An 18,572-nucleotide genomic window follows, 5' to 3' on the forward strand; every position below is an offset into this window, starting at 1 on the left:
CTCGCTTGAGGGGGAGAGATGGAAACCGTCCAGTCTCGAGGGCAGGAAGGCTGCAGGTTTCCACTGCCCCTCGTCACAGGGTCTGAGAAACAAACCTTCCTACTGGTCTGCATGGGAGAGAGCACTTATTAAGGGGTCAGGGAGGAGGTGGGTGCACCCAGCAAAGACCCGGGCTCTTCACCGGCTTCCTGATCTTCAGACTCCCGGCACAGACCAGAGCACCCCAACAAGGGAGACAGGGGCAGGTGTGGTACCCATACGGCCAGGAAGAGCTCGCTTATATAACAACCACCCACTGCTTCCAAGGGAATGCCCCCACCTCAGACTCACAGAAAGAGGCTAGACTGCCCTGGCCAGACAGCTCCAGAGAGGTCGGTTAGTTAGAGCATCATCTAAAAGCGCAGAGGCTGCTGGTTCTCCACTCCTAAGAGCTCTACCTGGACCTGCAGCACAGACCCTCGCTGCCTATCAGCCCCTCCGCCCCACACCCACTCCACCCCAGGCAGCGTGGCAAGGCCTTGCCGCCTCCACTCCTCAGCTTGTGCCCCAGCTCCTTCACTGCCACTTCAGTTACACTGGCTTGGGTTAAGAGAGTCTCCCTTTAGCTAGGGAGCCCCGCTAGGGAAAGAGCTTGCTGTGGTGGGTGTCCTGGCCCATCTCATCTGAGGCCGGTGGAGCTGTCAACCAAACAGGCCGAGCTTTGGGAAGCCCGCCAGCCAGCAGACAGCTCCTTGCTCTCCCCCCCGCTCTGCAGTGGAGACAGGCCAGCAGGCCGGAGCTTGGCCCCAGAAGGGGGAGCAAGAAGGGCAGGCAGAGGCAGGAGGAGCCAGGGCAGGCCTGGGTAGGGGGCGGGCAGAGGCAGGAGGAGCCAGGGCAGGCCTGGGTAGGGGGCGGGCAGAGGCAGGAGGAGCCAGGGCGGGCCTGGGTAGGGGGCGGGCAGAGGCAGGAGGAGCCAGGGCGGGCCTGGGCAGGGGGCTGGCAGAGGCAGGAGGAGCCAGGGCGGGCCTGGGCAGGGGGCGGGCAGAGGCAGGAGGAGCCAGGGCGGGCCTGGGCAGGGGGCGGGCAGAGGCAGGAGGAGCCAGGGCGGGCCTGGGCAGGGGGCGGGCAGAGGCAGGAGGAGCCAGGGCGGGCCTGGGCAGGGGGCGGGCAGAGGCGGGAGGAGCCAGGGCGGGCCTGGGCAGGGGGCGGGCAGAGGGGGGAGGAGCCAGGGCGGGCCTGGGCAGGGGGCGGGCAGAGGCAGGAGGAGCCAGGGCGGGCCTGGGTAGGGGGCGGGCAGAGGGGGGAGGAGCCAGGGCGGGCCTGGGCAGGGGGCGGGCAGAGGAAGGAGGAGCCAGGGCGGGCCTGGGCAGGGGGCGGGCAGAGGGGGGAGGAGCCAGGGCGGGCCTGGGCAGGGGGCGGGCAGAGGGGGGAGGAGCCAGGGCGGGCCTGGGCAGGGGGCGGGCAGAGGGGGAGGAGCCAGGGCGGGCCTGGGTAGGGGGCGGGCAGAGGGGGGAGGAGCCAGGGCGGGCCTGGGCAGGGGGCTGGCTAGCAGGGCGCCGCACTCCATCGGATCTGACCTTTCAGTGTGTACATATATGTCAACACGTGTGTTTTAAAACCAACAACAAAAGGAAAGAAAACAGCTACAGGGAGGCCAGAGGGTCTTCGGGTGGCTCACTCTGCCAGGAGCAGTGAGGACCAGGGACTCGCATGTCAGCACATGCCACACACACACACACACACACAGGCAGTCATACATTCAGGCCACATGTGTGCCATGCACACTCACATTTCAGTCCTGTTGGAGCCAGGGTCCTTCCAACTGTATTTTCCAGATCCATTCTCAAACTCCCTGCTTCTGTCCAGTCTCTGCCGGCCGGTCCCCCTGCTGAGGCCCCCTGGCCCGCCATGGCCCCCGCAGGCATCTACCAGATGTAGCCTCCATCGTCAGCCTCGCCTGCCTCGCTCTCCTCCTCCTCGGCCTCCTCACCAGCTTCCTCCGTCTCCTTCTCTTCCTCGTCCTCCCAGCCGACACCACTCCCAAAGTCTCCCGAGAAGCCCACGATGTCGTCTGCGAAGTGAACCAGCCAGGGTCACGTTAGAACCCTGCTGGCCACCTCTCACCACTGCCAGCAGGGACCCTGCCCACCAAGCGAGGCTTCACACAGGCCCCCAGGGGCAGGTCCGAGCCCCACACCGCTGCCCGGCCCTTACCACAGTCAGGGCTCCCGTTCATGCGGGTGCCGGTCAGCTCCAGGCCCAGCTGGTCCACACACCAGCAGTCACCACTGCTCTGGTCACACTGCATCTTCCGGTAGTAGCCATCCTCGTCACAGCTCGGGATGAAGACTCCTGGATGGGACAGGGCCCAGCAGGGTCAGAGCAGGGGCCCAGGAGTATGGGCTCTTCAGGGAGGCGGCCCTGGAGCCTTGGACATGGGCAGGGGTCCAGACCCCACCTGCCCAGGTACTGACCACCCAACACACTTCTATGCCAGAGCTTCTTCCCGCTCCACTGACTAGAGACAGAAAACCCTCCTTCCTAAATGACCTGCTCAGGCCCACCCGCTCTCCCTCAGACTTCTGAGATCACACTCTGGGGACCCAGAGTTAGACTCTCTTCTCTTACAAATAACAACAGGATGGCTGCCCAAAGGCCCAGCAAGCACCCTCAGGAATACAGACCAGAAGGAACCTGGGTGGCTTTCTGGTGGAAGCAGCAATAAAGTCCACCCCTGAAGCCACTAGACTCTCAGCGGGATGCAGTGTGGTTCCATTGTGTATTTTCACATGTACTGGTCTCATCAGCCCAGTTAAATGCTAAGCTGCTCTAAAGGAGTTATGAGGCCCCGTGTGATCTGCCTTTTAGACCTTTGTCCCCTCAACCACCACACTCCAGCCACATGAGACCTTTCTCTCTGTTTCCCCAAAACCTTAAGCCTTTTTGGCTCCTTCTTATCCTGCAGGTCTCCCTTGAAAGCCAGCCCCCCAGAGAGGCCTTTGCTGAGCCCTAGGGTAATTTGTGTCCACCCAACTCTCCCTCAGCCCCACATACATCAGCCACAGCCGGTGGTTCTGTCCTTGTGGGCGTGTGCTTCCCCCGAGTAGCCTGTGTGCTTTGTGAGGCCAGGGCGCAAGTCTGTGCTGCCCAGCAGCTCGGTGGCTGCTCCGCTGTTGTTTCCTGGAGCTGGCCCCCAGGCACGTGCTGAGTGGAGAGTGTCTGCTGTGGAGGGGCCTCCCTCCGGCTCTGCACATGCCCTTGCTGAGCTGAATATAACAGGGTGTTCTCAAAACCTTTTGTGTCCTAACCTCCAGCTCCAACAGGAGTTGACAAAAATTAGTGCTGAAAACACAGTTATTGAGGGGCTGCTTGGGAGAGCCTGCCCCACTGCAGGAATGAAAACAGGACGGGGCTTCCCTCTCCTGTCTTCCAGGCCAGGTCTCCCCTGGGTCCGCATCCCCATAATGCCCAGAGGCCGGAGCCCCCCCCCCCTCCTCTGACCCAGCCCAGACCCTCACCTGGCTTCTTCTTGGCAGCCTCCTGGATCTGGACGCGCTCCAGCTCCACCAGGCAGGGGGGCTCTGCAGGGGGGAAGCAGACTCTGATGGGGCCAACCCATGAGGCTGGTTGGATTTACTGTGCCCCTCATACACACAAGGCTTAGAAACCCAGGCAGGGGGCTCTGCAGGGGGGAAGCAGACTCGGATGGGGCCGACCCATGAGGCTGGTTGGATTTACTGTGCCCCTCATACACACAAGGCTTAGAAACCCAGGCAGGGGGCTCTGCAGGGGGGAAGCAGACTCGGATGGGGCCGACCCATGAGGCTGGTTGGATTTACTGTGCCCCTCATACACACAAGGCTTAGAAACCCAGGCAGGGGGCTCTGCAAGATGAAAACAGCCACCCCACAGTGGCTGATGCACGGATCCCTTTAAGGTTCTCCAAACTGACACAGGGGCACCCTGAAACAAAACAGGCTCCCCATTCCATGGCTTGTGAGGTAGGCTGAGGTTCCTAAGAGGCCCAGGGTTCTCTGAGGGTGTGGGTGACCTATGGGGTGGGTAACAGGCTTCAAAAGAGGGGTGAACGCACACATTCCCCAGGGGTAGAGGCTCCAGAGGAATGAACGACAAGAGAGAGTGTTAGTCTGAAGCCTGACAATAACTGGTAGCCAAATCTAACTTGTCTGTGACCGTGAGAAGTCCCCAGGCCCTTCCTAGCAGGAGGCCAGACTGACGTAGGAGACCTGCTCCAGGCCCCTGCCCAGGACGGCTGCTGTGCGGGGCTCAGAGCGGCTCCGGAGGCTGGAGAGGGAAGGTGAGGGAGGTGATGCAGAGAGCAGGGAGGCTGGGCAATTAGAGGCAGTAAACCGATCAGAAGGCTTGGTGGGCAGAGGGGTTTGTCATCCACAATGCTCTGCACCTGTTTTACCCGTTTCAGACAAAGTTTTATGGCCACGAAAAAAAGAAAACACACCCAGTTTCCTCAGCTCATCCTCACAGCAGTCTCAGGGTAGGTACTGTTACCGCCCGATTCACATGAAGAAACCAAACTCAGAAAAGTTCAGGTTCAGTTACCTGCCCAGGGTCCCAAACCAGCATGTGATGGGGTCCTAGCCGAAGCCTGAGCCTGGGCCCTGGATGCTGCTCTGCTTTTACCCCACGGCCACCATAGCTCCAGGCAGGGCACCAGGCCTAACCAGGAGCTGGCCGGGAAGCTGGCCCCTTGGGGCCTCAGTTTCCGCATCAGTGACAGTTACCACTTGGCCCAGATGATCTCCAAGCACTAGCTGTGGTTCAGGGTATGTAAAGCCAACATCTCTAAGGCTAACAATCACCTACATAATCATGTATTTGGGGCAAATAATGTGAGATGTGCCCCAAAGTGCAATCATGAAGAAGCCAGTCGCTTTAGCTTCAGCATCCTCAGCCTCTTCCAAGATCCGCCAACAGTCCATAGAAATGTTACATTTGTAGTTTTTAACACTCTTTCTTTAAGAAGTTCTCCAAAAGTGCATCAGCTTCATCCCACACAATCTGGATCCATCTTGGAGCTAGCCGAAGAAGGGAGTTTAAGTGGTGGCTTCCCCAAGAGAGTACGGAGCTGGGAAAGATCTGAGACCGGGCAGCTGACCGGTCCCAACGAGGGCTGGAGCAAGGGGCAGAGCCCGGGACAGCCAGGGGCCCCAGCTTGCGGCCAACACTCACTCTCTCTCCAGAAGCAGAAGCACCACTCGGCGGTGGAGACACGACCGTCCTTGTAGGAGTCACAGGAGTTGAAGAAAGGGCGGATGCAGACCTCGTACTTGTCCAGGTTGATGGCAGCCAGCTCCGTCTGGTCAAGGAAGAGGTCGGCGCTGGTGTCCAGCTTGGCGAACATCCAGCCGATGGAGTCCTTGCAGCTGGGCCCCAGGCTCTTGTCCAGGCCTGGAGAGGGGACCAAGGTTCCAACTCACTCAAAGCAAAGGTCTCCATCCACCTGCTCATCCACCCCTCCACCTGCCATCAGCCCCAGCCCTCTGTTCAGGGTCAGGCCCACCCCTCTCCCCCACCTAGGATTACAACTAAACCATTCAAAACCCTGTTTGAAAGCCCTTCAGAAGAAATAGTAGTTCCCTACCTTCCCCTGGCTACATTTCAGGGTTTAAGTTCCCCCACCCATTTTGAGAAGAACTTCTTCCTATTAGCTAACCTGAAGCCCTTCTGTCTGGTTGAAGCTTACTGCCCCTGGTTCTGGGTTTGGGCTCTTGTAGGGGCTCAGAGCCTGGCAGGAGGGCACACAAGGGGGGCCAGCCCCAGGGCACACCTGTCTCCCCACCCCCTCCCAGGCAGAGCAGCCGGGGCCTGTACCACTGGCTGGGCCAGCTCCACTGCTGCCTGAGCCGTTCTGCTTGGAGTTCTCGTGGAGGAGCTGGAACCAGTCCCGTAAGCGATCCCCGAGGTCGGCCAGGTCCTGACCTGTGCAGGTCTCTGCAGAACAGGGAGAGGGCGGAGGGTGAAGGAGAGGGGAGCAGCACGCTGGAGCTCAGCTTGGGATGCTGCCCAGCAGGTTGGATGCGGGGCAGCTATAAGGAAGTTAGAAATCAGAGGTCCCCTCGCCCACCCTGTCCCATCTCTTCCCTCCCCCTCCTTCCCTAGCACTAAAACCACACAGCACAGGCTCCCTGTGGCCAGGCCCAAACCCTCCTGATCCATTAGCCAGCCCTCCTCCCGGGTCTGTCCCTGTTTTGCCACTTCTCCCTTGCTGCTCTGCAAACTTCTCTCACCGTCCTGCAGCCCTGCAGCGAGGCCCCCCCACCCGGCTGTGGCCCAGCACTCCTCACTACCTGGCTTGCCATCCGTGGTGGAGGTGGCGGCCTGCTCCGTGGGGCAGGGGCAGGGGCCCTCACATCTCACCGTCAGCTGCTTGCTGCTCAGGCAGGCCTGCTGCTCCAGCTTGCACTGCAGGCGAAAGGTGGGACATGATGGGGCCTCGCCCGGGGGCCCTGCAGCTGGGGCACCTACGTGGCAGCCACATATGCCTTCCCCATTGTTGACAGGACAGCGCCATGAACAGCCCACCTATCCCTCTGGCCGCCGCAGGTGCACAGTGCAAGGGGCAGCAGGCCCAAGGGTTCTGGAGTCGGCGGTGCCCATGGACCCCGCTCAGCACCAGCCTGCCCTCTCTGCACATTTCTCTTTCCCAGGACACCCACCTCCCCCTCCCCTCCCCCACAGCCACTCATCTCCCATATTTAGCTATTGCCCACCCCCTCCCTGCCCTCACGACCTCTCCTCCTACTCACCGCAGTCCCCTGGTCCCTAGCTGACTGGCTGCTGGCCCCCTCTCAATAGCCTTCTTCACAGTCCCCTCCATGGGCTTTGCTCAGCTCTCTTGATAACAAACAGCTACAGGCTATTGAACACCTGCTAACTCCTGGGCTTTTACTAAAAACTCCACTGCAGCTGTCGGCCACAGCCAGCTGCTGAAGGGCTCCTCCATCCTTCGCCCTTGAAACGTTTCCGCTGGAGGCGTCCAGTTTCTCCCCTCAGTGACCGCTAAAGCAGGTCCTAGCATTCACTGTTACAGCATTACCTCTCTAGGGCCCCTTCAGCTCCGCGAGGGAGGAATTGTGTTTCTCCTGCTCAGCAGAGAACATGGAACCTCAGAGGCCCAGGGACTGGCCAGAGGCCACGGGGCTGGGATGAAGCTAGACCTCCTGGTGCCCTCTAGCACCCCCCAGGACAGCGCCACGGCCCTTAGAGCACAGCCTCCTGCTCACACTGCACGTGCCCTCGGGCCGGGGACACGGGGACAGCACCGTCCAGCTACTCCCTCACCCTGTCACCCTGCCTGCCTCCTGGCCTCAGCCTCCTGCTCACACTGCACGTGCCCTCGGGCTGGGGACACGGTGACAGCACTGTCCAGCTACTCCCTCACCCTGTCACCCTGCCTGCCTCCTGGCCTCAGCCTCCTGCTCACACTGCACGTGCCCTCAGGCTGGGGACACGGTGACAGCACCGTCCAGCTACTCCCTCACCCTGTCACCCTGCCTGCCTCCTGGCCTCAGCCTCCTGCTCACACTGCACGTGCCCTCGGGCCGGGGACATGGGGACAGCACTGTCCAGCTACTCCCTCACCCTGTCACCCTGCCTACCTCCTGGCCTCAGCCTCCTGCTTCATTCTCTCCCCCCCTCCTTAAATGGGTGCCTTCATTCCCTCCTCAACCTCATTCATCACCCAGGTGGGGGAGGGGGCTGTTCTTAAACCTGCACGTCACCCCCAAAGGGTTCTTAAGCCCTGGAACCTAACCCACGCTAACCAGCCAGGGCCCTCCGGACTCTCACCTCGTGGCTGCTGGTGGAAGCACTCACAGTCAGCACCAGCTCTTCCATGCATTCCAGAGTCTATACAATGCTTTCACAAACATTGTATCATTTAATCCTCACAAAAGTCCCACAAGGTGGGAATTCCTTCCCCTGGCCACTGTTGGCTCTCACATTGTCACCTTATGGAATGGTATCTCCTCCTGCCCTAAAGCCCAGTCCCTGTTGACAAACACCATCCCCTCCATGTGGAATCTGCCTGTGGGAAGCTCCATCCTTCACCCCCAGTCACTTGACATCATTGACAACAGTGCTCCTTCCTTCTGTCGCCCTTGGTACTTTTAGGAGGCCCTTTACATTTACTCTGACTTACAGTTACCTGCCCGCCTTCTTCTTCCATGCCCCGCCCCCCAGCTGTACCTGCCTGAGATGGGGTGGGGGGGGCTGGTCTGGTTCAGACCCTCAGGTACCCCTACCCAGGCCTCAGGTGGCCCTACTCTGGTGGGCTACATTGAATGCACTGGCCCAAGGCCTTCTGGGCCGACTTCAGCGCTGGGAGTCCCTCAGGGGCCCGGGCTGGTTGTTTGGCCCTCTCTGTTCCCTGTGGCCTCAAGTGCACCCCACCCCCACCCCACCTGGGGCTAGCGTTCCTCACCACCGAGCTGTAAGTGTGGCCATCAGAGCCGCAGACCGAGGCGAGCTGGGCCATGTGACAGGGCTTGCAGGCAGTATCTTTGTTGCCATGGAGTTTCAGGGCAGGCTGCTTGATCCTATAGCAGAGGGGTGGAGAAGGCCAAGGATAGGGGTGAAAATGAGAAGGGACAGGGAAAGGGAAGACCACTCCCAGCAACCTGTGCGTAGTAGATGAAGCCATCTCCCGACCCTGCCGCCCTCCCCATCACCCCCAGCCAGACCCACCCCCCTCCAGATCCTAAGGGTGGAACCAACTGGACAGAGTGTCGGCTCCCAGCTTCCCTTTTCTGGGGTTCCTGAGCCCAGCAGGGCCTTCAGGCAACGACTCCGAGTCCAAATGTTAAGATGTAATGGGGAATCAAACTTTGCTTAAGGGGTCAAACCAAATCAGAGGCTGAAAACTGATGGCCCACAGGCCATATCTGGCTTGCAGACTCATTTTGTTTGGCCACCAAGGGTTTTGTTTTTAATTGGTTTATTTACCAACATATGCAAAATAGAAGAGTTCCCATAAAAGCCTGGACTCCTGGTCTTTCCTAGTAAAATGGAAGGTGTGGCAGCTCTGGTCCTGCACTCCCACGAAGCCTAGTTATCCAGTGACCCTGTCACAGGGCCCGAGCTCACCACGGCTCACCACAGTGGTCCCTCACTGAGCTCTCTTCACACGTTTACACTAGTGGCCAGGCCCCTGTGGGCATCTAAAACTGTAACCCTAAGTTTCTGGTCTCTGATTCTCTGATTCAGGAAAAAAAGGGAGGGAACTGGGACCTTTTCTAGGGGCCTTGAAACCAGGTAGGGTCTTGTTCTTGGGCTAGAGTTAAGGTCTCAAATACCCCTCATCCTTTCCCTCATCCTTTCCCTCCTCTGCAAGCCTCAAAAGCTACAACCTTTAAATATTTCATGAAGTCATTGCATGTCAAAGCTGGAAGGGAGCTCAGACCATCTGGGCCAAGCTATCTGTCTCACAGATATGGACACCAAGGCCCAGAGAGGAGCTATGACTTTCCCAGGGTCCCACATCTGGTGACTGATCTCTCCTACTGTGGTGGCTTTACATTGGTCCACAAATCCTCTGACACTCCTCCCTCCAAAAGATGGTGCTGAAGTCCCCTCCTCTAGAGTGTGGCAGTACTCATGACTCACTCCTAACAAATACAAGCAGCAGAAGTCGTGATGTATAATTCCTGAGACTAGGTCATACATGACCTGTGGCTTCCTCCTTGCTTTCTCTCTCCCTTGGAGGACTCACCCCCTTAGGGGAAACCAGCTGCCATGTTATGAGGACATTTAAGCGTCCCTGTGGAGAGGTCCGTGTGACTAGGAACAGCTGTGTCAGGAGCTAGAAGGTGAGTCCTCCAGCCCCAGTCCAGCCTTCAGATGATGCAGCCCCAGCAGCATCTTGGTTGTAACCTCATGACAGACCCTGAGCCAGAACCATCTGACAGAACCACTTCTGGATTCCTGACCTTCATAAAATGTGAGGTAATACACATTTGTTGTATTAAGACACTAAGTTTTGAGACAGTTTGTTTCACAGCAAGAGATGACTAATACATAGGAAAGGGCCAGTCAAGCCCTTGCTCTTTAAGCAAGCTTTCTCCAGACCTCCCACCTCCCCAAGCCCCTCACCTGTGCTCCAGCTTCTTGCGGCTGATACACATGGCCCGCTGGAAACCCTGGGCAATGCACACCTTGTGACGGCTGCATTTCACCTTCTGGCAGGGGTCCTTGGTGGTATCCAGGCCTGCAGCGGCACACGATCGGAACTCAGGTCAGTGAGGAACCAGTGCCGGAGGTTCCAGGAGCCCCAGTCCCACTGCTGAGCTCAGAAGCCCCTCTCCACAGCAGTTCTTGATAACCAGAGCTCCTCAGCTCCGTGACTGCCCCAGGAGACCCTAAGGCCGGGGTCAGGACCTGCCCTCTGGCCTCAAGTCTTCCTGGGTGTCAGTCAGCTTCCCCGGCCTGGGAGGGGCATGTTACCTTCATCTCCTTGCTGATTGTCCTCCCAGCTCTTGATGTAATCATCCTAGGAAAAGGCAGTGAGGAGCAGGAGAGAAGGGCAAGGCTCAGACTCACATCTCAGAGTGAAGGTTCAACTCTAGGGCCAGGGAGGAGAAGTCTGGCCACTGCTTGTACATGTATATTGCCACCATCTTGGTGGCTGCCCAGATGACCCCTGTCCACCCAGTCCCTCCTAGCTGCCTCCCCCAAACCTCTATCCCCCTAAACCCCTGTCCAGAATCCCTTCTAGCTTCTCCCATAAGCTCCTTATCTCCCCACCCCCCTACTTGGCACTGAACGCTACAGGGCAGAGGTCACGGTGAGGGTACAAAGAGGAGGAGGGGAGAGTGCACAGTGTAGCCCCAGGCAGTACTCACCTCCACCTCCTGGGTATCAGGAGCAGCCGCAGGCACCAGAAATGAAGCAGAGGAGAGAGGGAGAGATGGGGATGTCAGTGTGAGACCCATCCCCAGACCACGTGGTCCCAGGGCTCCCCGAGCCTCATCACATAGCTGTGGGTGCTGCACAGTGGCCTTGGATCGCTATGGTCCTCTGACGCCAGAGCCTCAAATTGGAGGAGAGTGTTCCTATGTCTTTACCACAGACAGCTTAAGACCTGCGCCCGTATAGGGCCGGCCGTGGGAGCAGTGAGGGTGAGGCCTGTGCCATTGGGAAGGCGAGGCCTCATCTCTTTCCTCCAGGCCCTAAAGCTGTTCCCAAAGGCCCAGCCCTGTCCCCATCAGGGCAGACGTCCGAGGGTCCCATGCTACCTGGGAAAAGCGATTCTCATACCTGTGCCCTGGGTGTCCCAGAAACACCTCTCTCCTCTAGCAGTCCTCCCCCTAACACTTGCCCAGCACGTGCGTGAGGCGGGAGAAGGACCTCTCTTCTAGGCATGGGGACTGTTTTTACTCAAGGTCTGACTTTCCTGCAGATTTCAGATGGTGCACTGAGAGAAAGGGGGCCACGGACCCTCCAAATGTTGATGGCTTCCTCAGTTAGCACAGTCCAGCTTCAAATCCTCTGGGTCAGAGGATCCAAAAGGCCCTCTGAGGTCATCCGGCCCAGCCCTGTCTGTGTACAAGAGAGGCTGGGAGCCCAGAGACAGGAAATGGATGAGCTGACCCTGGTCCCACCATCAGAACCCAGGTCTCCTGACACCCAGCGCAGACCTCTCTTCTGGCTACAACAAATGTGACGTCTCCAAGATGTGAGGCACACAGGAGACCATTCCCCTCCCTGCTCTAGCCACAGGGCCCATGGACCCCAGAGTGACTGGAGGCAGAGCAGCTCCCACCAAGCCTAGCTCACTGGCATGAACCCCACAATGCGTGTGTTTTCCCAACTTTCCCCTGTAGGGTGGTGCCATTGCCAAAAACTGGTAAGCAGCTCCCAGGGTCCTCCTGGCGAAGCTCTGCCAGACAGGCAAGAGGGCTTCTCGGGACCAGCAGCTGGCAGTGCCAAGGAGCCAGATGCCGGCCTCCTCTGGATGGATGTAGAGGGCCATGAGGAGCCACATACAACCGCCCACCTCATCCTGAGTCTGCCCACTCAAGGATCAGAGCTGTACAGGGGTGAGGTGTGATGGGGTGGGAAGGGGCTGGTGCCTGTCAGGTCTGGGGAAAGGGGCATGGGGCTCCTGCATCCTAGGGCAGTCACAGGGCACAAAGGAGGGCATCCACACTGCTTTGAAAGCCCCAGGGCTCTGGGGCCTCTGAGGTCTCCCTGGAAGTTGACGAGTATCAGAGGAACAGGCAGGGGCAAGGGCCTCATCAACATGGCCATCCAGGCATAGGCCAGAAAGGAGCCAGTGCCAAGTAGGTTGGGATCAGCTCCCAGGTAGAACACACTGTGGTCAGGTGCCCACTGCGTGCTTCTGCACACGTGCGTGCATGCATGCAAGCCATGGGTATACACATGCACATTCACAGGCATGCATTCTGGAGTGTGTACGTGTGCAGGCCCTCACCTATGAGCAGGTGTACATATGCACACAGGGTAAGCAACCATAGGAAACAAGAATATTTCTAGGCAGCTCACCCAATGCCAGATGGTTTTTCTCCAAAAAGAAAGTAGCAAAGCCCAGTTTTTATTTAATTTTTTAAATGTATTGATTTTAGAAAGAGAGGAAAGGAGAGAGAGAAGCATCAATTTGTTGTTCTACTTATTCATGTATTCATTGGTTGATTTTTGCATGTGCCCTGACCAGGGATCAAACTCGCAGCCTTGGCCGATCAGGACATCCTAACAAACTAAGCTACCTGGACAGCACACAAAGCCCACGTATAAAAACAGCCTTCTGTTTTCACACTTGGGCACCAAGAACATCCCTCCAGCTTGGCCTTGCTGACCCTTCACAGAGAGAGGGGAAGGCAGGGGTGGGAAGGGAGGAAGGCAGGGATGGACAGGAGGGAAGCAGGAGGAGGCCTGCCACCGTCTCCGCGAGGAGGGTCTGGCTGGCACCAGCTCGGCTCTTTCTGTCTTGCGTTCAGTGCATCTCTTTGTTCACATCCCTCTGTGTCTCTCCTCTTTCTCTCTCCCCCTTTACTCTGCCCACACCTACCCCCCACCACATGTCCAAGCAGTCAAGTGTCCCGCTGTCCTTATGCCCGGAAGCCTCAGAAGGGGCTTCTGGAGAACGTGGCCTGGGTGGCCCCCTGGGCACTTAACAGACCAGGCCAGGCTCCAGGCTCAGGCACCCACCCAACTCCACAGGATGTGGCCTGGGCCCTCTGGAGCCCCCAGGCAAGCTTCTAAGGGGACTGCACAGCTTCCCTTATTCGCTAGGGCCAAAGGAAGCCAGCCCAGACCTGCCCTTCTCCAGGAACCCCTCAGGATGAGGGATCCTCCCCTGCTGTCTACTCCACTCAGATGGGAAATAGAGGCTGAAGAGTGGCCAGTTGGCTGAGGCCAGGGCTACTAGGTTGGGGCAAAAGTAGTCTTGCAGGAATCAAAGGACAAAAACACCCAGACAACTTGATGAAGGAAGTAGGATTTAATTAGCCGGCAGAGCAGTGTGACCTCCTAAAGAGGCAAGTCAAACACGTGCTCCCCAAAGTTAGATTTCTTACATCTTATATGTATACCCTTTACAGAGCATAGGTTCACCCCTGGCTCGTGATCCCTTTGTGTAGAGGTATACTCACTCACAGGACTCCAGGATGGGAGGGGGTTTAGGTGAGGTCAGAGAATAAGCGTTGAAAATGGCCCATTAAGGTCTTAAAAACTTTTAAGAAAAGGAGAAAGGAAGGGGTTATTCAGATCATCTCCTGTGGGCTCCCTTCCCCCCTGCGTTCCTGGTAGGTTCTCATCCTCCTCAGTGGAGGAGGGGTGGGTCTGATTTCTCCTTCCTTCTTCCTTTCAAACTGTATAGTATGAAAACCTCTCCATTAGCAAAATAATAGCCCTTCCCAAGCAGGAAGGCAATCTGTAACTTCACTGACCATTTTTAGCTGGTGTTGCCTAGCCCTCATTGTAAGTCACACACAAGCATAAAAATCATATTTTACAAATTTATTTGGCCAACATTCTTCCCTTATGCTTGCTTTGCTATCTACACCACAGGCACTCCAATGCAGGGAATAAAGTACATTACAGTGACAGTACAAGTCATACAATTTCAATAATTACAAAGGTGTCCTTGACAAAATCTCTCTGAACACTTGGCCTAAAACATAAAATGTCCATGAAGCTTCTTGGTTCAAGGGGGGCTTCTTTCCTTAGTAGGGCCTGGTCTCCTTCAAATTGGGGTCTTTGCAGCTGCTCTACCATTCCCTGAGAGGGGAGTGGGCATGAAACTGTGAAGAGGATGGGGAAGGGGCTGGTGTGAGTCACCTGTCCCCAACTGACAAGGTCTATATGCCCCAGAACCCACCTGGTACCTGAACTGGAGCAGGGAGGGGGCCTATGTGTCAGCCAAGGGCTCCTTTGCCTGCTCACTCCCATCCTCTCACCTGCCCTCCTGCCCTACCCTCCAGCCAGGCTGTGAGCAGAAGCCTTTGGGACTCAGTACAAAATATGTTCTTGAAGGTCAAGAGCAAGAATCTCTGATTAGAAAGTAGGGTGGGGGCCCTGGCCGGTTGGCTCAGCGGTAGAGCGTCGGCCTGGCGTGCGGGGGACCTGGGTTCGATTCCCGGCCAGGGCACATAGGAGAAGCGCCCATTTGCTTCTCCACCCCCCTCCTTCCTCTCTGTCTCTCTCTTCCCCTCCCGCAGCCAAGGCTCCATTGGAGAAAAGATGGCCCGGGTGCTGGGGATGGCTCCTTGGCCTCTGCCCCAGGCACTAGAGTGGCTCTGGTCGTGGCAGAGCAATGCCCTGGAGGGGCAGAGCTTCGCCGCTGGTGGGCGTGCCGGGTGGATCCCGGGCGCATGCGGGAGTCTGTCTGACTGTCTCTCCCCATTTCCAGCTTCAGAAAAATACAAAAAAAAAAAAGAAAGTAGGGTGGGGAAAGAAGGAATTTTGAGATAGGGGATTTCACTATCTAGCTCCTTTGTTAGAGCCCTGGGGGAGCTACTCTACCCACCCCCACACCTCCCCCAATTAAGCCTGCAGGGATGAGCCCCTCTGATGGCCGGCACAAGAGAGCTCCGCTCTGTTCTACCTAAGCTCTCCGTGTCCTGTGGTGGGTGGGGTTGTTGTAAGGTACCAAAGGCTACAGAATTAATATTAATATTTTAGGAAGCTTAAAGAACATTTTATTAATTTGGGCTAAGTGTATAGAGAGATTTTGTAAATGATCTCTGTACTTGTGTGATTAGCATAAAACCAAGATGGCCAATGACATTGTGTTATAAATGCAGAAAGAGAAAGGAGACTTGGATTCTCTGACCTTCCCCCATACCTGTGGGGAAGTGGGTAAATAGCTAGCCAGGTGAAGGGAGAGAAAGATTAAATTAAACCTTTTTTATACTAATGGACCATTTACAGACATTTGTCCCCATAGAAACTACCTCTCCCCTCCTGAAAGCTTGTAGTTAATGTATGTATCTCTGGACAAAGGAATAGCAAATGAACACTAGAAAATATAGGAATGTCTTTTAGTATGTAAAGTAACATTTTTACCATTGTAAGTTTTAATGTGTAGAAGCATCTTTTTGTGAACTCTGCTAATGGATTGTGTCCCATCCCCCCTCCCCTCATCCTTTTCCCAAACCTGTGTAAGTGAAAACAAAGCTTATGCTGTGATGTCAGGTTTTTTCCCTGCCCATATATAATTGAGGGTATATAAACAGCCCTGAACTATTTTTGGGACTGCACGATTTGGGCCTACAGATGCCCCGTGTCAGCCATATGCGGCTGGCATATTTAATAAGTCTCCTCCTCTAATAAAACTCTTCAAATTCATCTGGACTGGGTGTCTCTACGTGAACTCGATGAAATGAGGTGCAGTGCCTTTCAGAATCTGGGGTGCAGTACTTTAAAACAAGATGGAGGGAGGCCTGAGTGGCTCTGGGCCCCTGGACCCTCACTCCTGGGAGAACAGGAGCAGCCAACCAGAAAGGGACGTGGAGGAGAGAGGACCTGGTGTCACACAGAGTCCCAACACTCCCTCTGCCAGCTCATGTTGGACAAGAACGCTGACTTTTAGGAGCTCGGTACCTATATTTTGGGACTGCTCAGTGATTAAAGAGGATGGTGTCTGTGCGGAGTTTGGTGTCCGAAAGCACGTAACAAAGCTGTCATAGCAGAAGAGACCGTGAACTTTGGGTAGAGAAAATGGTGGAGAGTCAGGAAGCAGGTAGAAAGAGGGCACAATCGGAGCCCCTGAGGTGGAGAAGAGAGAGGCCACCAGAGAGAGCAGAGACCAGACCAGCGAGTAGAGTCCCCCTAAGCATCTCTGAGGAAGGGGTAATGAGGAAGCCCTGTGGAGAGCACGACTGAACCCAGGGACACACTGGGGCACCTGGGTTCTGATGTGGGCAGGCCCGTCTATCAGCTGAAAAGGAGGTGTTGGTTGGCAAGTGTGAATAATGCCTCTCAGTGCAGCAGTGTCTCCATGGCACCCCAGTGGGTTCATTAGCAATTGTGAGAAATGGTCTGACAAAGGCACCAGGATCTTCTCAGGAGGAGGTCCAGTTCTGTCCTGGTTCTGGTACTGATGGATGATGGATGGACGGTGTCTCCCTCTGAGAAGGGGGATTTGCTCTAGAGCTAGGGCCTGGTCGGAAGGAGATGGGTCACAGGCTGAGATCAGAGTTCTGGGCAAAGGACAGCATGCCTGTTTTCCCTGGTTATATCCCCTCGTTAGTTCAGCTGGTGCTCAGCACAGAGCAGGCACGAGGGAAAATGTCTGGTGCTTTTAAATTACCGGTAAGTCTTCTCCAAATATTTTATGTGTCTGTCTTCCTTTGACCCTCACACTCCAATTTGGTAGGCAGGACCATTAGAATCAACCCCATAAAAAATGAGAAAACTGATGACGTCAGAGTAATGGCGGGGTAGGAAGCGATACCGATAAATCTCCCCCAAAACTCAACAAGATCTTCAACCAGAAACAGAAAAACCTATACTTGGAGCTTCCAGATGCTTCGCAATACACCCAAAGGTATGATTGAGTGAAAAATTGGCTAAATATATAACCAAACCCCAAAGGAAATAGGGAGTAAGAAATGCCCCTCCTTCCTCACTAACCTAAACAGGGCGGCTTTCTCTGGTAACTGTGAATATAGAAACTGAGGCGGGCAAAGGGGGTGAATAGATCCAGGCCACCGCAGCACAAACGGCCGAACCAGGCTGTGGCACAGAGATCCAAGCCGAGGAAAATCTGATCCTGTGGCAACCCGGGCAATACAAGCTAACACTTGCGCCAAACCCAAACAAAGAAAGAAAAGCAGAGCGGCCATTTTACCCGGTCTCCTGGTCGGTGCGCAGTTAGTGGGCGAGAATTTCTTCCTGGGAAAGCCACGCACGGGAGGGAGTGAGAACTAATTCCAACGGTGGAGATTTTCCGTGCTGGAGGGTGTTTCACTCAGAGGGAACCGCGGCCGGCCTCATATCCTGGTTTGCGCGCGCAGATAAGGAGTGAGCGATTCCTCCGAGTGCCTCGGCAGTGCGCGCCCGTGTTATCGCACAGAGGGGCAGAGTCAGGGGCCTTTGTGTGGGCCAAAGCGGAATCTCGAGCCGCCCCAGCGCCTTGCAAAAGCCGCGCACGGGGACGGAGTGAGACTCAATTCCATCGCTACAACTTTTCCCTGCGGTTGGGGGTTTCACTCAGAGCGTGAGACTGCTGGCCGGATATCCTGGTCGCAGACAGTGAGTGAGAGTTTCCTCCAAGCGCCCCGGAAGTGGGCGCCCGCTTGTGTTACCGGACAGAGTGGCAGAGCCAGAGGTCTTTGAGTGGGCAGAAAGCCCGCCTGATTATGCTAGCAGCTCTGACTGACTGAGCCTTACCCAGAGCCCTGTGCTGAGTGGAAATAGAGTGGGGAGTTGCCAGCTCTTTGAGCCTCTTACTATCCAGGCAGAGGCAGCAGCAACCCCATAGTTGGATTATCAGGCTACTAATTAAGGAAGGAAAGACTAGGAGAAAGGCTCCAGGAACACGGACTCTCTCACTGTCGGAGCCTATAAATGCTATTGAGCTTCGACTGCCAACGAGACTAAAGCACAATACATGACATTGCCATAGAGACTTATCAACTGCAAACCTCTACCTGAGCGTGCCAAAGGGGCAGAACCCGGGGTACAGAGTCACCGACCAGGAAGAGGGAGAGAAAAGAAAAAGCAAGAAGATAACCTCTCAAAATCAAGAATAATCTGCAGACTTTATAGCCTATCCCATTTTATTATATTTGTTCGTTTGTTTCTCTTATCTTCATTCTTGATACTTTTTTTTCCTCCTCCAATTTGGCCGATTAACTCTCTACCGGTCTTACTCTCTCCTCTCCTTGAACTACACTACCCATAAGTGTTACATCTCCCATTATCTTTTCTCTTCTCTTCCTTTCTCTCTATGAGGGTTGCACTCCAAAACCCTTAACTCTCTCTCTCTCTCTCCTTTCTTTTTTCTTCTTTTAGTGGTTACCTCTTTTTTTCTCTCTCTTTCTTTTCTCCCTCTATATTAGTTTCTTCCTTTCTCCTTTACATCTCCTCTCATT

General features: G+C 55.9%; 1 protein-coding gene across 1 annotated transcript in view; it reads right to left on the bottom strand.

Annotated features, from left to right (window-relative positions):
• Positions 1–1,780: 1,780 nt before the first annotated feature.
• The window catches only part of SPOCK2 (SPARC (osteonectin), cwcv and kazal like domains proteoglycan 2), a 30,092-nt gene continuing 13,300 nt past the window's right edge, over positions 1,781–18,572 (bottom strand). Inside the window, exons 2-11 of the mRNA XM_066242368.1 lie at positions 10,857–10,865; positions 10,459–10,504; positions 10,108–10,222; positions 8,441–8,555; positions 6,306–6,420; positions 5,830–5,949; positions 5,188–5,406; positions 3,498–3,560; positions 2,194–2,331; positions 1,781–2,050 (exon numbers count right to left, since the gene is read on the bottom strand). Coding sequence (XP_066098465.1) covers positions 1,905–2,050; positions 2,194–2,331; positions 3,498–3,560; positions 5,188–5,406; positions 5,830–5,949; positions 6,306–6,420; positions 8,441–8,555; positions 10,108–10,222; positions 10,459–10,504; positions 10,857–10,865 — 1,086 coding nt within the window. The 3' untranslated portion in view covers positions 1,781–1,904. The remainder of the gene's footprint in view (positions 2,051–2,193; positions 2,332–3,497; positions 3,561–5,187; positions 5,407–5,829; positions 5,950–6,305; positions 6,421–8,440; positions 8,556–10,107; positions 10,223–10,458; positions 10,505–10,856; positions 10,866–18,572) is intronic.

This window comes from Saccopteryx bilineata, chromosome 9 (assembly GCF_036850765.1).
Source record: "Saccopteryx bilineata isolate mSacBil1 chromosome 9, mSacBil1_pri_phased_curated, whole genome shotgun sequence".
In the NCBI taxonomy this organism is placed as follows: Eukaryota; Metazoa; Chordata; class Mammalia; order Chiroptera; family Emballonuridae; genus Saccopteryx; species Saccopteryx bilineata.